The 15,692-nt window shown below is 34.4% G+C and overlaps 1 protein-coding gene across 4 annotated transcripts in view; it reads left to right on the forward strand.

Moving 5' to 3' along the window:
- Nucleotides 1-14,766, forward strand: part of COG6 (component of oligomeric golgi complex 6) — a 59,906-nt gene extending 45,140 nt beyond the window's left edge. For 2 of the 4 annotated variants that reach the window (XM_082365411.1, XM_082365409.1), the window contains 2 exons: nucleotides 1,790-1,869; nucleotides 14,214-14,766. In XM_082365411.1, the coding sequence (XP_082221537.1) occupies nucleotides 1,790-1,869; nucleotides 14,214-14,361 (228 nt within the window). In that variant the 3' untranslated portion in view covers nucleotides 14,362-14,766. Of the gene's footprint in view, nucleotides 1-1,789; nucleotides 1,870-5,174; nucleotides 5,279-13,090; nucleotides 13,178-14,213 lie in introns of those variants that run through there. The other 2 variants (XR_014236936.1, XM_082365410.1) reach the window with 2 other exon arrangements.
- Nucleotides 14,767-15,692: the final 926 nt, after the last annotated feature.

Raw genomic sequence — 15,692 nt, forward strand, 5'->3', positions numbered from 1 at the left:
AGTAAGTCATAACTTGTGTATATCCAACATAAGAGTAAAAACTGTAGAAATGCAAAGAAGATTTGATTCTGAAAAGTTCAAAAATAAATGAAAATGAATAAATTTTACATTCATTAAAAAGGATAAGTTTCTTTGAAAGTTAAGTGTACACTCACCATACCGCCCAGTAATTCCACTTTAAGGTATTTACTGCCCTCCCCTGCCCCAGCAAAATGACAATATAGGTCTACACAGAGATCAGTAACCTTAGTACTCAGTAAATGTGTGTGTCTCGCCTATTTCTCCTCCTCCAAAGACGCATATCCAGTTCATAATATAAACTCACAAAATATATTTAAGCCCTATTACAGGTTCGTATATGCCTGATCTTAACTTTAAAAACAATTGAGTTGAATATCTTAGGTCTCTCTAAAGAAACAAACTCTTGATTGAGTTTTATGTGTGATCCATTGTTTTATCTATAACCTTCTGGTGCCCCAACTTGGATGCTTCAAAGGTGCCTCAGTTCACCATATCCCAAACTGAGCTCTTCTAACTCTTCCCCACCAGCCCCAACCCCAGGTCCTTTTCCAAGTGTTCTTAACTCAGAAAGTATAAGAGCATCTGTCCACTAAATTATTTCAGCAATTATTAACCAAGTATCTGCTATTATTTAGGCATCATGCTGAGAACTGGGATGAAAATAGGCATGGTCTAGTAAGAGATGCGGTTATCACACAACTAAATAAATGTATAAAGAGTACAGTTGTGAATGGTGATAATGCTGTGAATTATACAGATCCAAAACCTGGGAGTCGACCCCTTCATCCTGTCTGTCACTAACCAAATCTTGATGATTTTGCTCTCTGATTCTCTCAAGTATCTTCTCTTCACCCCTATTGCCCTTGGCATTTAAGATGCCGCAAGAGCTACCTATGTGGTGTCCTTGCATCTGCTATTACAACCTCCCCTTCCGTTCTTCTTGCCGTGGCCAGATTTAGCTTCTTAAAATTTAAATCAGATTATTTCCCTTCTTCGATGGTTTCCTAATGCTTTTACAGTAAGAATTAAAATCTTCTAGAAACCATTCAAGTCCTGCATGAACTGACCTCTGGTAGCCATCCTCTTTCTCACCTAAGCTTTCATCCACACTATCCCCACTACACACTTAACCTAACGTCTATTCATCATTAAGATTTCACCTAAAACGACCTTTCCTCAGAAATGCTTTTGCCAAACATACAGATTAGGTCTGTGTCCTCCTGATTGATGCTTTTATAGTACCTTGGTTTTTCCTTTATTTACATTATTATTTGTTCACTACCTCTCTCACTGGACCATAAGCTCTGTGAAGCTAGGGACTGCCCTCTTTTGCTCACCGTTATATTTACATTATGTTATATGGCACCTTACCAATAACAGGTACTCCATAAATATTAATTGAATGAATAGAGGAGTGAATAATTAAGAGATACATTGGATTTAAGAAAGTAAGGTAGACTTGAAATCTGAATACTTTACTTCTTGCTAATATTATTACCCAAGAAGTTTGGTGAGGGAGATCAGGATAAATGGCTTGGATCGGAATTTTGAAAGTAGGTATTGCTGATACTGACTGCATTAAAGAGTTGACACTTTCAGTGAGTTTTTAGTTAAAATGTGTAAGGAATAACTCATTTTGATCACGAAGAACTCGTTATTTGGAATATGGGATTTTTACTAAGATTTAATCCTTAAAAGAGATGCTTATTTGGGATGTCTGTTAGCAGATATATGCACTTTGTGGTTTGGATTTCTCTGTTTTGTTTAGGTTCAGTTTGATCGCTATCTGTCAGCCCCAGACAACCTGTTAATGCCACAGCTGAACTTTCTTCTAAGTGCCACAGTGAAGTAAGTATTTTTTGGTCCCAATTAGCTGGTAAAGAGTCACATATTTTTAAATGCCAAGCACATTTCTAAGAAAAAAAATTATTTTCAAGAATAGGAGATTTGTCATTAAAGATTTATAGTTCTCAACCTTTTTTTTCTGCCTTAGCACCCCTAAGAGATCTGACCTTACCCTGTTCATACATTTTCCTTACATGTTTGTAGCTTCAAAAATCTCCATGTAGTGAATGATTTTTAAAAATAATATGAATTATATAATTGAAGCCACACAGTGATAATACCAAATTCCCTTGTATTAACACACATGTCAAAATGGCACTGAATGTGTCATGAAAGAATCAGTAATATATTCATTGTGCAACATAGATGACCTACTGTTTAGACTATTTTGGACCCAAGCAGTTTCTGTAGATATATTATGAAATTGTTCAGTATCACATATTTATCAGGAATGTGTTCGGGACAAAAAACTATACATTAAAATATTAGAATATTACAATTAGAAGAAAGTGAGAGATTATACTGAGTTAACTTTTCTGATTTTAAGAAAAATATTGACAAACTAAAATTGCCTACAAGTAGGAAATTAGACATCTATACATTTTTTTCTTTCCATTCAACTAGTGTATTAAGTGCTCTCTGTGTACCAGGCACTACATACAGAGTAAGATTTAAAAGGCATTTTCACTATCTTAATTATAGTCTGACATGTCAGTTACACACATGAACAAATACTTACATTAAAAAGTATGGTAAAGAAAGAACTGTCGAACTTGAAGAAAGTGCTTCAAATATCTGAAAGGAGGCAGTGGTACAGGGTGGTCCACTTATTTTCTGTTGTTCTGGGGAGCAATACATAGAGCAAGGAGGCAGCTTTTGGCTCAACATGAGGAAGAATTTGGTGTCAATTAGAATTGGCTGGAAACGGGTTCTCTCAGACATAGAGCTAGGGAATTTCCATATTAGGTGTGGTCAGAGTAAATGGTTTTAATCTTTTTTGACTTTTATATTTTATTATCCTAGAAGGTCTCATACTGTACACATAACCAGAATTCTAAAGACCTGAGAGATTATAAGACGAATTCCATTATGCCGTAATTCAAATTGCATGTGTTTCTTAGTTACTTTTTTTAACCAAATACCTGCAGTTCTTTTATATTTAACCACACGTTTCAGTACTTAGTATTTGAATGTTGAATTCTTTGGCGCATCACTAAGTATAAAACATACCATTATTCTTTTCCTAATAGTCAGCTCTCCATATCTGCAGGTTCCACATCCGCATATTCCACTAACTGCGGATTGAAAATAGTTGGCCCCCCCCCAAAAAAGAAAAACAATTCTGGAAAGTTCCAAAAAGCAGAGCATGAATTTGCTGCACACTGGCAGCTCTTTACATAGCATTTACATTGTATCAGGTATTAGAAGTAACCTAGAGATGATTTAAAGTTTATGGGAGGGTATGTGGAGATTAGATGCAAATACTGTGCCATTTTATATAAGGGATTTGAGCATCCTGGATTTTCATATCTGAGGGGGTCCTGGAACCAGTCCCCCTCGGATACTGGGGTCTGACTCTATAATGATTGAGGGGAAGTTTTAATGTGTTTCAAAGGGTGGCATGTAATCCAGATGCCTTAAGGAAAAAGACAGATTTGGCTACATAACACTTTGAAGTTTTTACAGAAAAAGACTATATAAACTAAAATATAAACAATAATGTGGAAAAAATTGCAAATTATATAACAGACCTATTATGCTTAACTGTATTATCCTTAATATAGAATAGATCCCACAAATCACTACAAAATAATGCACCATATATTTGGACAGTTCATAGAAGAAATGCAAATGGCAAACAAATATATGAGAAGATAATTATCAAAACATGCAAATTAAAACAGCAGTGAGAATTTCTGCCTATTAAATTACTGAAAATAAAAAGTTTGTTGTTATATGGCAATTGAAATGGTCTGGGAAAATAGGCATTTTTACACTGTTGGCGATAGTATAAATTAGTATAATCCTTTTAGAGGTCAATTTGGCAACATTTATCAAAATTTAAAAGTATTTGTCCTTATACTCAAGGATACCTCTTACTAGATCTTTTTTCTTTTCTTAGTAAGAGTTTAAAATAAAGTTACTGAATTAGCAGTGGGATTAAGCACTTTATATGGATCTATCTGAATTCTTTATCTCTGAGGACTTCTCAGATTTTCTAAAGCTTAAATGATATTTCAAATCAAATGTTTGTGTTCTGTCACTGAAGAAATATTTTAGCTTTCCACTTTTATTGTCCCATTGTTTAACAGTCATAATTTAATGTGGTAATAATTTCTGTGCGATCTCATTCTATATTAAGGATAATATAATTAAGGATAATTGGTCTGTTACATAATTTGCAAATATTTTTTCACATTATTGTTTATATTTTAATTTAGTTTATATTGTCTTTTTCTGTAAAAACCTCATAGTGTTATGTAGCCAACTCTGTTTTATTAGCAGAGTCAAATGAACATCGTTTTTGATACATTACTTAAAAATCTAAACTTTTAAATTAGTATTTTGATTGTATAGTATGGACCTAACATCCTGTTATAAATTCATACTAATTATAATGACATTAAAAAATTGAGATATACATATGATTTATGTAAATAATAGTGCAACTAAGAATTGGTCAGTACCAATTTACCCCTTTTTTCATTCAGAAAATTTCTAAAGTGTTGTTTGCAAAGTATTCTAAAATTAAATGTAACGTATGAATGTATTTTCAGATTTTTTTAAGAAGAAAAATTATGGTATCAGTTTGGCTACTTATTTTAAAAATCAGGTTGCTATGAAAATGTAAGTCATTTAACACATTTAAGATTCAACGTTAAAGCAGATTTTCTAACTGCTTTTTCCCCTTTTTTTGATTGATGGCAGGTCCTACTCAAAAATACTTTCTGTTCATATTTCTCCTACTGTATAGGCATGGTATTATATTTGATCTTATTTATAAAGCATTTGAAATAATAGGAGATAACTTTCATTTAGTTAAATTTTGAACCTTTTCAAAATGGTAATTCATTTTTAAGCAAAAATATTTTCATGTCTTTATGTTCTCAATTTCTTTCTATTCATATTGTATTTAAAATGTCAATTGTTCCTTTGAAATAGAGCTTTGAAATGTACAACTTTCTTTTTTTTATTCCTGTCTCATTTTGTTTTGTTAATATTCTATTCTCCTGAACTTTGCTTGTCTCTGTGGTTGCAGTACCTTTGGGACACCTGTCATTCTTGTCTCCCTTTTTCTTGTCTTGTAGTTTGACTGCCTTTCAAAGGAGATTTTGACTGAGCATTTCATCCTTGGAATAAACTATTGAATACATTTAGGTAGCCAGAAAGTGAGGTTGTATAGATAATGGAGAAAAGAATAGAAAATTAAAATATCCTTAAAGAATTCTTCCTTCCTTGTGATGAATTAGAAGGGCGTTTTTCTTTTTTCAACTCCAGACTCCAACATTTACCTTTTTTTTTTTTTTTTTTTTTTTTTTTTTTAATATTTTATTTATTTATTTATTTATTTATGGCTGTGTTGGGTCTTCGTTTCTGTGTGAGGGCTTTCTCCAGTTGCGGCAAGTGGGGGCCACTCCTCATGGCGGTGCGCGGGCCTCTCACCATCGCGGCCTCCCTTGCTGCGGAGCACAGGCTCCAGGCGCGCAGGCTCAGCAATTGTGGCTCACGGGCCCAGTCGCTCCGCGGCATGTGGGATCCTCCCAGACCAGGGCTCGAACCCGTGTCCCCTGCACCGGCAGGCAGACTCTCAACCACTGCGCCACCAGGGAAGCCCCAACATTTACCTTTTAATGGTATAAAAATAGAGGTTGGACTACAGAAACCACAATTATGCATATTTATAAAATATTCTCAGTGTCTTTTCTTACTGAGTCAGAATTGTTTATATGAGTAATTTAAGAAATAAAGAGAGTATAGATACTTCCTAAAGTGAGCATGTAGAAAAGTGGGTATGATTTGAGGATTCTTTTATTCAGGAATCTTCCTCTATTATATATGCTAGAAACAAAGCAGGTATCTTTAAAAAGAATTACTTTGGTTTTTTAAAAGAGGTAAATGAAATAATTTTCTTCTCTTTAACTGCCTCCTTTTAAGCCACCTGTCTTTATCAGGAATACCTGTGTAAACAAAAATAACGCAGGTTTGGGAGTGGGGGTGGGGTGAGCCTACCAGAGGAATAACGACTAATGGAAACAGGCTTTAGAGACCTTGGAAAGTCTAAGCCTTAAAAGTAAGGCTACTCTGTTCTACAGTAAAGGCTACTTTTGACTCACACTAATAAAGCTTAAAAACAAACCTCTAGAAGATCACGTGGATCTTTACTAAATTAACTGCCTTCCAGAACAAAACTTAGCACTCGTAAGTATGACAGAATACAGACAATCAACAGTGTAGCATTTATAATGCTGAGCATGCAATAAAAGAAACACTTAGGTTTTAAGCAGTAGGAAAATATGAACCAAAACTAGAAGCAAAATCTGTCAATAGAAACAGACTTACTGACAGAGTTTACAGAATTAGCAGATAACGTCTTTAAAACAGCCAATTTAAGTGTGTTCAAGGACTTCAAGGAAAATTATATTGAGAGGAAAAGTTAGGAATTTTACAAAATCGGAATTCTAGGCCTGAAAAGTGCAGTATCTAAAATGAAAAACTCACTGGATAGGCTTAACTGCCAGTTGGACATTCTAGAGGGAAAGATAAGTCAGCTTGAAAAAAGGACAATAGAAATTGTCCAAACGGAAGCACAGATAGGAAAAAATTAAAAGCTGGAAAAAAGATGAAGAGAGTCTAGGTGAATTGTGAGATAATAATAAGCATTCTAATACAGGTGTAAGTGAAGTGTCATAGTGAGATTGAGGCATAAAAAATTTGAAGGCATAAAATAATTTTTTTCAAATGTGATAGAAAACATGAACCCACAGACTGAAGAAGCTAAATAAATCACAACAAGGAAAGCTGTACCAAGGTACACCATAATTAAATTACTGAAAACCAGTGATAAAGAGAAAAAAACTTAAAAAGCAGCCAGAGGAAAAAAAGATGTATTATATGTGGGAAACAATGATAAGTATACTACTGACTTCTTGTTAGAAACAGTTCAAACCAGAAAACAATAGAATAGCATCTTTAAAAAGGTGGATGATAAAACACTTTCAACTTTGTGTATTCATCAGAAGTATTTTTCAAACTGAAAGTGAAATAAACACATTTTGAGATAAGATAAACAAAAGTAGAGAGGATTTATCATCAGTATACTGCAAGAAATGATAAAGGAAGTTCTTCAGGCTGAAGGAAAATGTTACCAGAAGAAAACTCCTATTTACACAGAGGAATGACAAGTGCAGGAAATGCTAAATATAAAAGATAGTAGACCGTTTGAAATAAAAATAATAACTGAATTTTGGAGTTCTTAACACAGAGAAAGTTTATGACTACAAAAGCACAAAAGATGGAGTGGGAGGGAAGTAGTAGTATACTGTTGTGATGTAAGTTTACTCATGAAGTGTATAATATTGTTTGAAGGTAGATCGTAAACCTTACAGCAAGCACTAAAGTAAATATTATCTAACATGCCAACAGATAAGATAGAATGTTAAAAAAACTGTTACATCAAAAGAAGGCTGAAAAGGAGAAAAAAAGAACAGATGGGACAAATATAAAACAAGTAACATGGTGATAGACTTAAATTCATCCTTATAAGTAACTATATTAAATGTAAAAGAACTACACACTCCAGTTAAAAAGCAGAGGTATTAGATTGGGTGAAAAAGCATGGCCCAACTGTCTGCTGTCTATAAGAAGTCCACTTTAAATATAAGGACACAGTTTAAAAATATGGTATAAGATATACCATGCAAATAAAAATTATAATAAAGTTGAAGTAGCTATATTCTGATATTAATATCAGAAAAATTAGACTGATGGACAGATAATACCAAAGATAAAGAGGGATATTTCACAATAATAGGATCAATTCATGAAGAAGATATAATAGTAAATATGGGCAACTCGTAGCAGAGCTTCATAAAACATGAAGTATAAGTTTATAGAATTGAGGAAGAATAGATAAATTGACATTTATTTTGATATTTCAACCCTCCTTTCTCAATAATTGATAGGAAAATTAGAAAACTAGCTCAGTGTAAAAGAACTGAACAATGTCACTAATCAGCTCAACCCAATAAAAAGAGAATACCACACACAACTATGGAAAATAACATTCTTTTAAAGTGCATGTAGAACATTCACCAAGCTAATGTAAAAATGAACAAAAAGAAAATAAGAAAGCCCCTAGTGAGTATTCCCATCTATGAACATGGTATGCCTGTTTATCCAGATCTTCTTTCAGAATTTTCAATAAAGATTTAGTTTCTTCATATAATTTTCCATGTATGTTATTGGGTTTATTCTTAGGAAACAATTCTGTGGCTTTTATAAGATCTTTTATTTTCCATTACATGTTCTGATTAGATATTGCTGATGTACAGGGAAAGTACTAAATTTTATGTTAATTTTGAATCTGGCCAGTTAACTAAACTCTTAGTTCTATTAGTTTATCAATTGTTTGCCTTGATTTTTTGTTTTTGGTACAGACATCTTAAGTTAATGAGTTTCATTAATGTTTTTCAGTTTTATGACTAAACTCATTATATTGGCTAGGTGCTCCAAAGTAAACAGTAGATGTAATGGTGAGTGTGCGTATTTTATTTTGAACTTTAATGTTTCTGATGTTTCATCATCAAGTGTGATGTTTGCTGTAGATTTCCAGTGTTCCAACATGGACACATGGTATTCATCTCTAACTGGGTATGTAGTGTAGTAATCTGTAAATTCAGCATAACTCCAGTCAAAGTTGCCGTGGAACCATTTTATTAAACATTTATCTAGAAAGAAATGTATGAGAGGAGACTCTGGTCACTTTTGACCATCTCCACAGTTGCCACTCTGGTCAAAGGTAGTATCATCTGTGCCTGGATTATCATGTTAGCCTTGGATCTATTCTGTTTTCGCCCTTGCTCTCTCTATCATTGCCACACCAACCTCTACAATCTAATCTTAGCATCTCAACTAGAGTGATCCTTGAAAGGGTCGCCTTCACTTAACCCTCCATTTTACAGAAGAGGACATTTTTAGAAAGGTTAAATAATTGAAACAAGGTGAAACAATTAGCAAGAAGCAGAGCCAAGATTCAAATCCAGTATTCCAGAGCCTATTCTCTTTAACACTAGCTTGTACAGTATTTTTATTAACTCCTTCTATGTTGAGATTACATTGTTTTATTATTTTTAGAGGAAGCTCAGAAATGTTAGGCATGTGTGATAGATAAGGCTTATGTGAGATATGTGCCTTGGTCTCATCTAAAATATGCTTTAATTTTACTGTGAATGACAGAAAGCTGACCCACTATGGCATCTTTGGTGTTTATATTGTGATAAAGAGAAATCAAAAATATGCATTTTTAAACCAGTCTATTATATTTTTTTCTTAGTTTTTCAGGTTTAAACTGTTAACACCTTCTTTTCTCCTATGGCTTGTTTGATTGCACTCTTTAACTGTGGCGCTGTAATAAAGCTCAATTTTAGTGATCACAGAACCTGAATGTTGAAATAAGTTATTTTTAGAAGTGCTGGGTTTATGGTAATGATGAAAGTTGTATTACGTTGTTATGGCAACCAAAATCCTAAAGTACTGATTAATGACAAGCTCACTGATTCTGGAAGTAAGCAGTTCACTTCTTATCACGGCTCAGTACTTTAAATAATTATTTAAAATATACATAATTTCAATGAACATATTTTAAAATGTGAATGGTATCTCCATTTAGTTATACAATTATCTTTGTTAGTGTTTTTGAAATTTATAATACCATATTTTTATGGCATTATGACATTTATAACTGGACAAGTTAAATTTCTTAAGGTATGGAATACCCATGCATAAGTAACTAAAATATGTTGCCTTTATGTGAAATTATGTAACAAACTCATCTTCTCCTCATTTATTTCTTCTTCTTTTTTCTCATAGCACATTAGCTATATCTTTGATATATACTGGTATAGCAAACTATATGGGAAAAAAAAAAACTGTACTTTGCAAAAGTAAGAAAGACTTTCCAAAACATGAAAATAAAGCATATAGGGTCTGGGAGAACAGCACGTCTTTTTTTTTTTTTTTAATTAATTAATTTAATTTATTTATTTATGGCTTTGTTGGGTCTTCGTTGCTGCGCATGGGCTTTCTCTAGTTGCGGCGAGAGGGGGCTGCTCTTTGTTGCTGTGTGTGGGCTTCTCATTGCGGTGGCTTCTCTTGTTGCGGAGCACGGGCTCTAGGTGCATGGGCTTCACTGGTTGTGGCATGTGGGCTCAGTAGTTGTGGCTCGCGGGCTCTAGAGCGCAGGCTCAGTAGTTGTGGCGCACGGGGTTAGTTGCTCTGCGGCATGTGGGATCTTCCTAGACCAGGGCTCGAACCCGTGTCCCCTGCATTGGCAGGCGGATTCTTAACCACTGCGTCACCAGGGAAGCCCCAGCATGTCTTTTCAGTGTCATACTGAAACATTGTTAACAGGCCCATCAGAAATTACTTAATTATTCAGGGGAATGCATCCTTGTTTGCTTTTCTGTTTACTATTGATTAAAGGTTCCATGTTTTTCAAATCCTGTGTTTTTTCTTGCTCCATGGGATGTTAACTCATTTTATATGTAACTTAATTTATTCTAACCTTCCTTTTCAAATGCCTGTAAATGACCATTCCTCAAAATGTTTTAACCAGCTTTACCATCTTAGTAATTTCCTCATTGAGTTATTAAATTTTTGACATTCTTTATTTGTATGAGTCATGTTTTTAAATTTTTTGAAATTACTATGAGAATTTTATGGTAATAAAGAGACCAAGAAAGTTAATGGTCTAACTTTATAGATGAATCTTGGGTTACATTCAGATTTTGCTTTTCTGTTTTAACTGACCTTTTGCATATCTGTTGGTCATGTGAAAAGCAGAACTTACCTTTAGAATTTTGACATAGAGAAACAGTTCTAAATGTACTCCGTCCATCAGCTATGTGATTGGCTGTGATTGATCAAAATACAGAAAGTAAAATCTGAGGTGGGTGGGCTTCCCTGGTGGCGCAGTGGTTGAGAGTCTGCCTGCCAATGCAGGGGACACGGGTTCGAGCCCTGGTCTGGGAGGATCCCACATGCCGCGGAGCAACTGGGCCCGTGAGCCACAATTTACTGAGCCTGCGCGTCTGGAGCCTGTGCTCTGCAACAAGAGAGGCCACGACAGTGAGAGGCCCGCGCACCGTGATGAGGAGTGGCCCCCACTTGCCGCAGCTAGAGAAGGTCCTCGCACAGAAACGAAGACCCAACATAGCCATAAATAAATAAATAAAATTTAAAAAAAAACAAACAAAAAACTATTTAAAAAAAAAAAAAAATCTGAGGTGGGTGCCCATGCTGGAAAATAGCATACATGACTGAAAAAAAGAAAAAAGGTACTGCTTTTCTTTACCTATAGATGAAGTGATCAGTAGATAAGGACATTCTACGTTTTCAGAAGCACATAACTAGACTGAGATGATTTGCTGGTCATTTTGTATTTATACAATTCCTGAATTTTTCTATTTTGAATATTGATTTTATTTGTCACTATAATGATTTATCATTATTTGAACTCTGTATTTCATACATGATATTAGTGAATAATTTGGGCCACGACACCAGGCAGGCAGGCAGATATACAGATACATGCGTATACTTTTTGACATAAAGGGTGTACTTACATAGTAATTAGCATTATAAATAAGAAGGAGGAGATAGTAAAATGGCAAGAAAATTGCTTTAGCACTTTAGAAACACCACCCATTTTTATACAAGTAACTGATATGTTTACTAGACTTCATTATTTAGGGAACCCAATTCTCCAAAGTAATGTGTGTGTCTGTATGTATATGTGTATGTATGGGTGTAAATAAACACGCAGAGATTTTTTTAACCACAGTTCATTAAAATGCTCTTAACTCTCAATGAAATGATATAATTTTAAAGCTGGAAGTGTCTTGTAAAGATTATCGAGGTCAGTATTTTGTTTTACAATAGTGAAATTCAGTCCTGGAATGGTTAAATTACTTGTTCGAGGCAGCAGTAAGTAGCAGAACTTCAACGAGAGTCAAGATCCTCTGACAGTAATGTCGTTCACTATACCATTTTATCTCTACCATATATAATTCATTAGAAAAACATTAATGAACATGAGTGTATGGACATGTACCTGGCTTTGGTAGTGATAAATGAACTCTTAACATTTGTCCAGAAATACGGAATCACTGTCAGGCACAGTTCTTGCTCTTTACAGTTTGGATTTGAGTGAGATTCACTTGGAGAATCTATTTCCATTGCATTTCTATCCTCTGGATTTTTTCTTTTTTTTTCTTATTAAGTTATGAGCACTTCTTTTTTTTTTTTTTTTCTTATTAGTCATCAATTTAATACACATCAGTGAATACGTCAATCCCAATCGCCCAATTCAGCACACCACCACCACACCCCCCGCTGCTTTCCCCCCTTTGTGTCCATACGTTTGTTCTCTACATCTGTGTCTCAATTTCTGCCCTGCAAACCGGTTCATCTATACCATTTTTCTAGGTTCCACATATATGCGTTAATATACGATATTTGTTTTTCTCTTTCTGACTAACTTCACTCTGACAGTCTCTAGATCCATCCACGTCTCAACAAATGACCCAATTTCCTTCCTTTTTATGGCTGAGTAATATTCCATTGTATATATGTACCACATCTTCTTTATCCATTCCTCTGTCGATGGGCATTTAGATTGCTTCCATGACCTGGCTATTGTAAATAGGGCTGCAATGAACATTGGGGTGCACGTGTCTTTTTGAATTATGGTTTTCTCTGGGTATATGCCCAGTAGTGGGATTGCTGGGTCATATGGTAATTATATTTTTAGTTCTTTAAGGAACCTCCATACTGTTCTCCATACTGGCTGTATCAATTTACATTCCCACCAACAGTGCAAGAGGGTTCCCTTTTCTCCACACCCTCTCCAGCATTTGTTGTTTGTAGATTTTCTGATGATGCCCATTCTAACTGGTGTGAGGTGATACCTCATTGTACTTTTGATTTGCATTTCTCTAATAATTAGTGATGTTGAGCAGCATCTCTGAAACCAGAAGAAGCCATGGAACCTCCTTGAAGAAAGGCCTTGGGTAGGGGAGAGACACGATAAAAGGTTTGCTTTAGAAAGATTAATCTAAGAGCAGTGCTCATGATACTTTAAGTGGGGAAGAGACTGGATGGGGAAAGACCAGGTAGGAGTTTTTCTTAGATACTCCAGGCAAGAAAAGTTTATTAGGGCCTGAACTGAGGTGATGAGACATAGTTATGCCATTGACAGAAGCAGGAAACAGAAGTAGGTTTGGGAGTGAAGCTTTAAAGACACATTTTTAATTTAGTTACACAAGTCAGAAAAAGGTGTTTTCATCAGTAGGTATATAGAAATAGAAGTAGCTGGGGATGACGAAGTAAATGTCATGAAAACATAAAGGGTTAATGCAGATTTAATGAGCCCAGTGTTATTTTTTTCTAAAAACATTGGCTTCAGTTTATTTAAAACTATTTCTATTCTTTTATGTACTTATGTAGAAATGCGTATTTGAAAATGCCGTGATTTGTTGTAGGCAAGTGTCACGTTTTTGCAAGAGATGAGAAATCTAGGAGATATGGTTATTAGTGTAGGAGCTATAGGTGAAAGGATAGTACATTGTAAGTTATTCTGAGATTTGAAGTGTTGATAAATTTGAGCAGCTACAGGTGAAAGGACAGTATATTGTAAGTTATTCTGAGATTTGAAGTATTGATAAATTTGAATAATTATAAGCCTCTTTCTTTAAGGTTAATGTGTTACCAGTCATTTTTGCAAAATCAGTACATTGATGGTGGTCACGGTTTCCATTTCTTGTTTAGTAATCCATGGTATATCAGGCACTGTTCTAGCCCTAAAGATAAGGCAGTGAACAAAACACAGCTCCTGCCCTCCTGAAACCTGCATACTAATGGAGAAGATTTAATAAAGAAATAATAAATATAAAAAACCCTTTTATCCCCAAACCAAAATAACTAACTTATGTAGTTGTAAAATGGTTTTTAATAATATATATGTGATAATTATGAAAACGAAATTCATTGGTTCATGTATGGAGCTTTCTCACAGTGCTTAGTGTTTCATTCTCAGATTATGTGTTCACATTTTGTTTGTTTATCAATAGAGAGCAGATCATAAAACAGTCTACAGAATTAGTCTGCAGAGCCTATGGTGAAGTGTATGCAGCTGTGATGAATCCAGTCAATGAATACAAAGATCCAGAGAGCATTCTACACCGATCACCGCAGCAAGTGCAGACACTTCTCTCCTGATTATCTTCTTTGAATGTGTTAGCAAAATATTGCACTCCTAAAACACTGAAGGTTTTCTTGGTTTTTAGTCTGTTAGTCTTTACTTTGAAATTTGATGGTTACAGTTTTCTTTGTATCATAAGAATGCAGCTCCCAATAACTGCTTTGCTTTGGTCACAGTAAGGTAAAAGTAAGTAACACATGTTGACCTGAGTTGGCATTGCTCTGTATCTGCATTCCACATCTCTCCAGCTCTGCGGTTCCCCTCAATTCTGGAATATAAATATGTGGGAAAAGAGTAGTATGAGAGGTATGAGGGATTTTTTTTTTTACAAGATTAGTTCTAAATTAACTGTACATTAAAAAATTATCTAAACTTAGGAATTAGTTTAAAGATATGACCTAATAAATATCTCTTTACCTAAAGATTCATTTGCTTTCTTGCTAGATACTGTGAGTAGGTATACTTAGACTGAGGAGCAGAAATGTACATTCAGCAAAAATAGGAAAAAGAGAGAAGTAATTTAAAGGTGACTTCTACTCTGTGTCTGCCCTAGACTGAATTGAAGGTGAAGTCTGGCACTTCATATGGGATGTGGGCATCCTGTGCTGCTTGTAAATCTAGTGTTTAAAGAAGAATATTTGTGGTACAACGTGGACTCTAACTTCAACCATCTACACACTTTGGTGTTCAAACCAAAGAAATAAGGTGTCCTCTCACCCTGCACGAAAAATGCCAGAGTAGTGATGGCTAATTGACAGTATGTCTAGCCCTATGGTGACCCCTTGTTTGGGCTCTGACTTTAGAACCATACCAAGAGTAAGATTCAAAATCACTGTTTTTGTTTTTGTTTTTTTTTAAAAAAAACAAAACAAATCTAAATGTGTTTGATGTGACTTGACTTTGACTTTGTTGGTAAGATTTTGAGGACAGATTTTTATTAGCAAAATATCTTAATTTCTGGTAAATCCATAAAAAGAGCTAAGTCTCTAAATTATAAATGAGAAAATGAGGCATAAGGAAAAAATTGACTAGGTTAAAATATTTTGAAAAGTAGTAAGATAAAATTACTATTTATATAGCAAATACAGAATATATAACAAATTAGTATTTACAGAACATGGCATGTTCATCTATCTGAAGTATGATTTTTTTGGAGCAAGAGTGATTGATTATATATCATCTCTTTTGGTATTTAATCTGTATTTTTAGTCTTTTTCCTTCAGTGAGTATATGTGATATATAAAAGATAGAAAATAAAGTATGATATAAATCAAGAGCTTAAATTTTATATAATTTATATCTACTGTGAGGAAAGATTGCTTACTTACCATTAGTGAATTCCTTTGAT

Source organism: Balaenoptera borealis (assembly GCF_965194805.1).
Source record: "Balaenoptera borealis genome assembly, chromosome: 18".
NCBI lineage: Eukaryota > Metazoa > Chordata > Mammalia > Artiodactyla > Balaenopteridae > Balaenoptera > Balaenoptera borealis.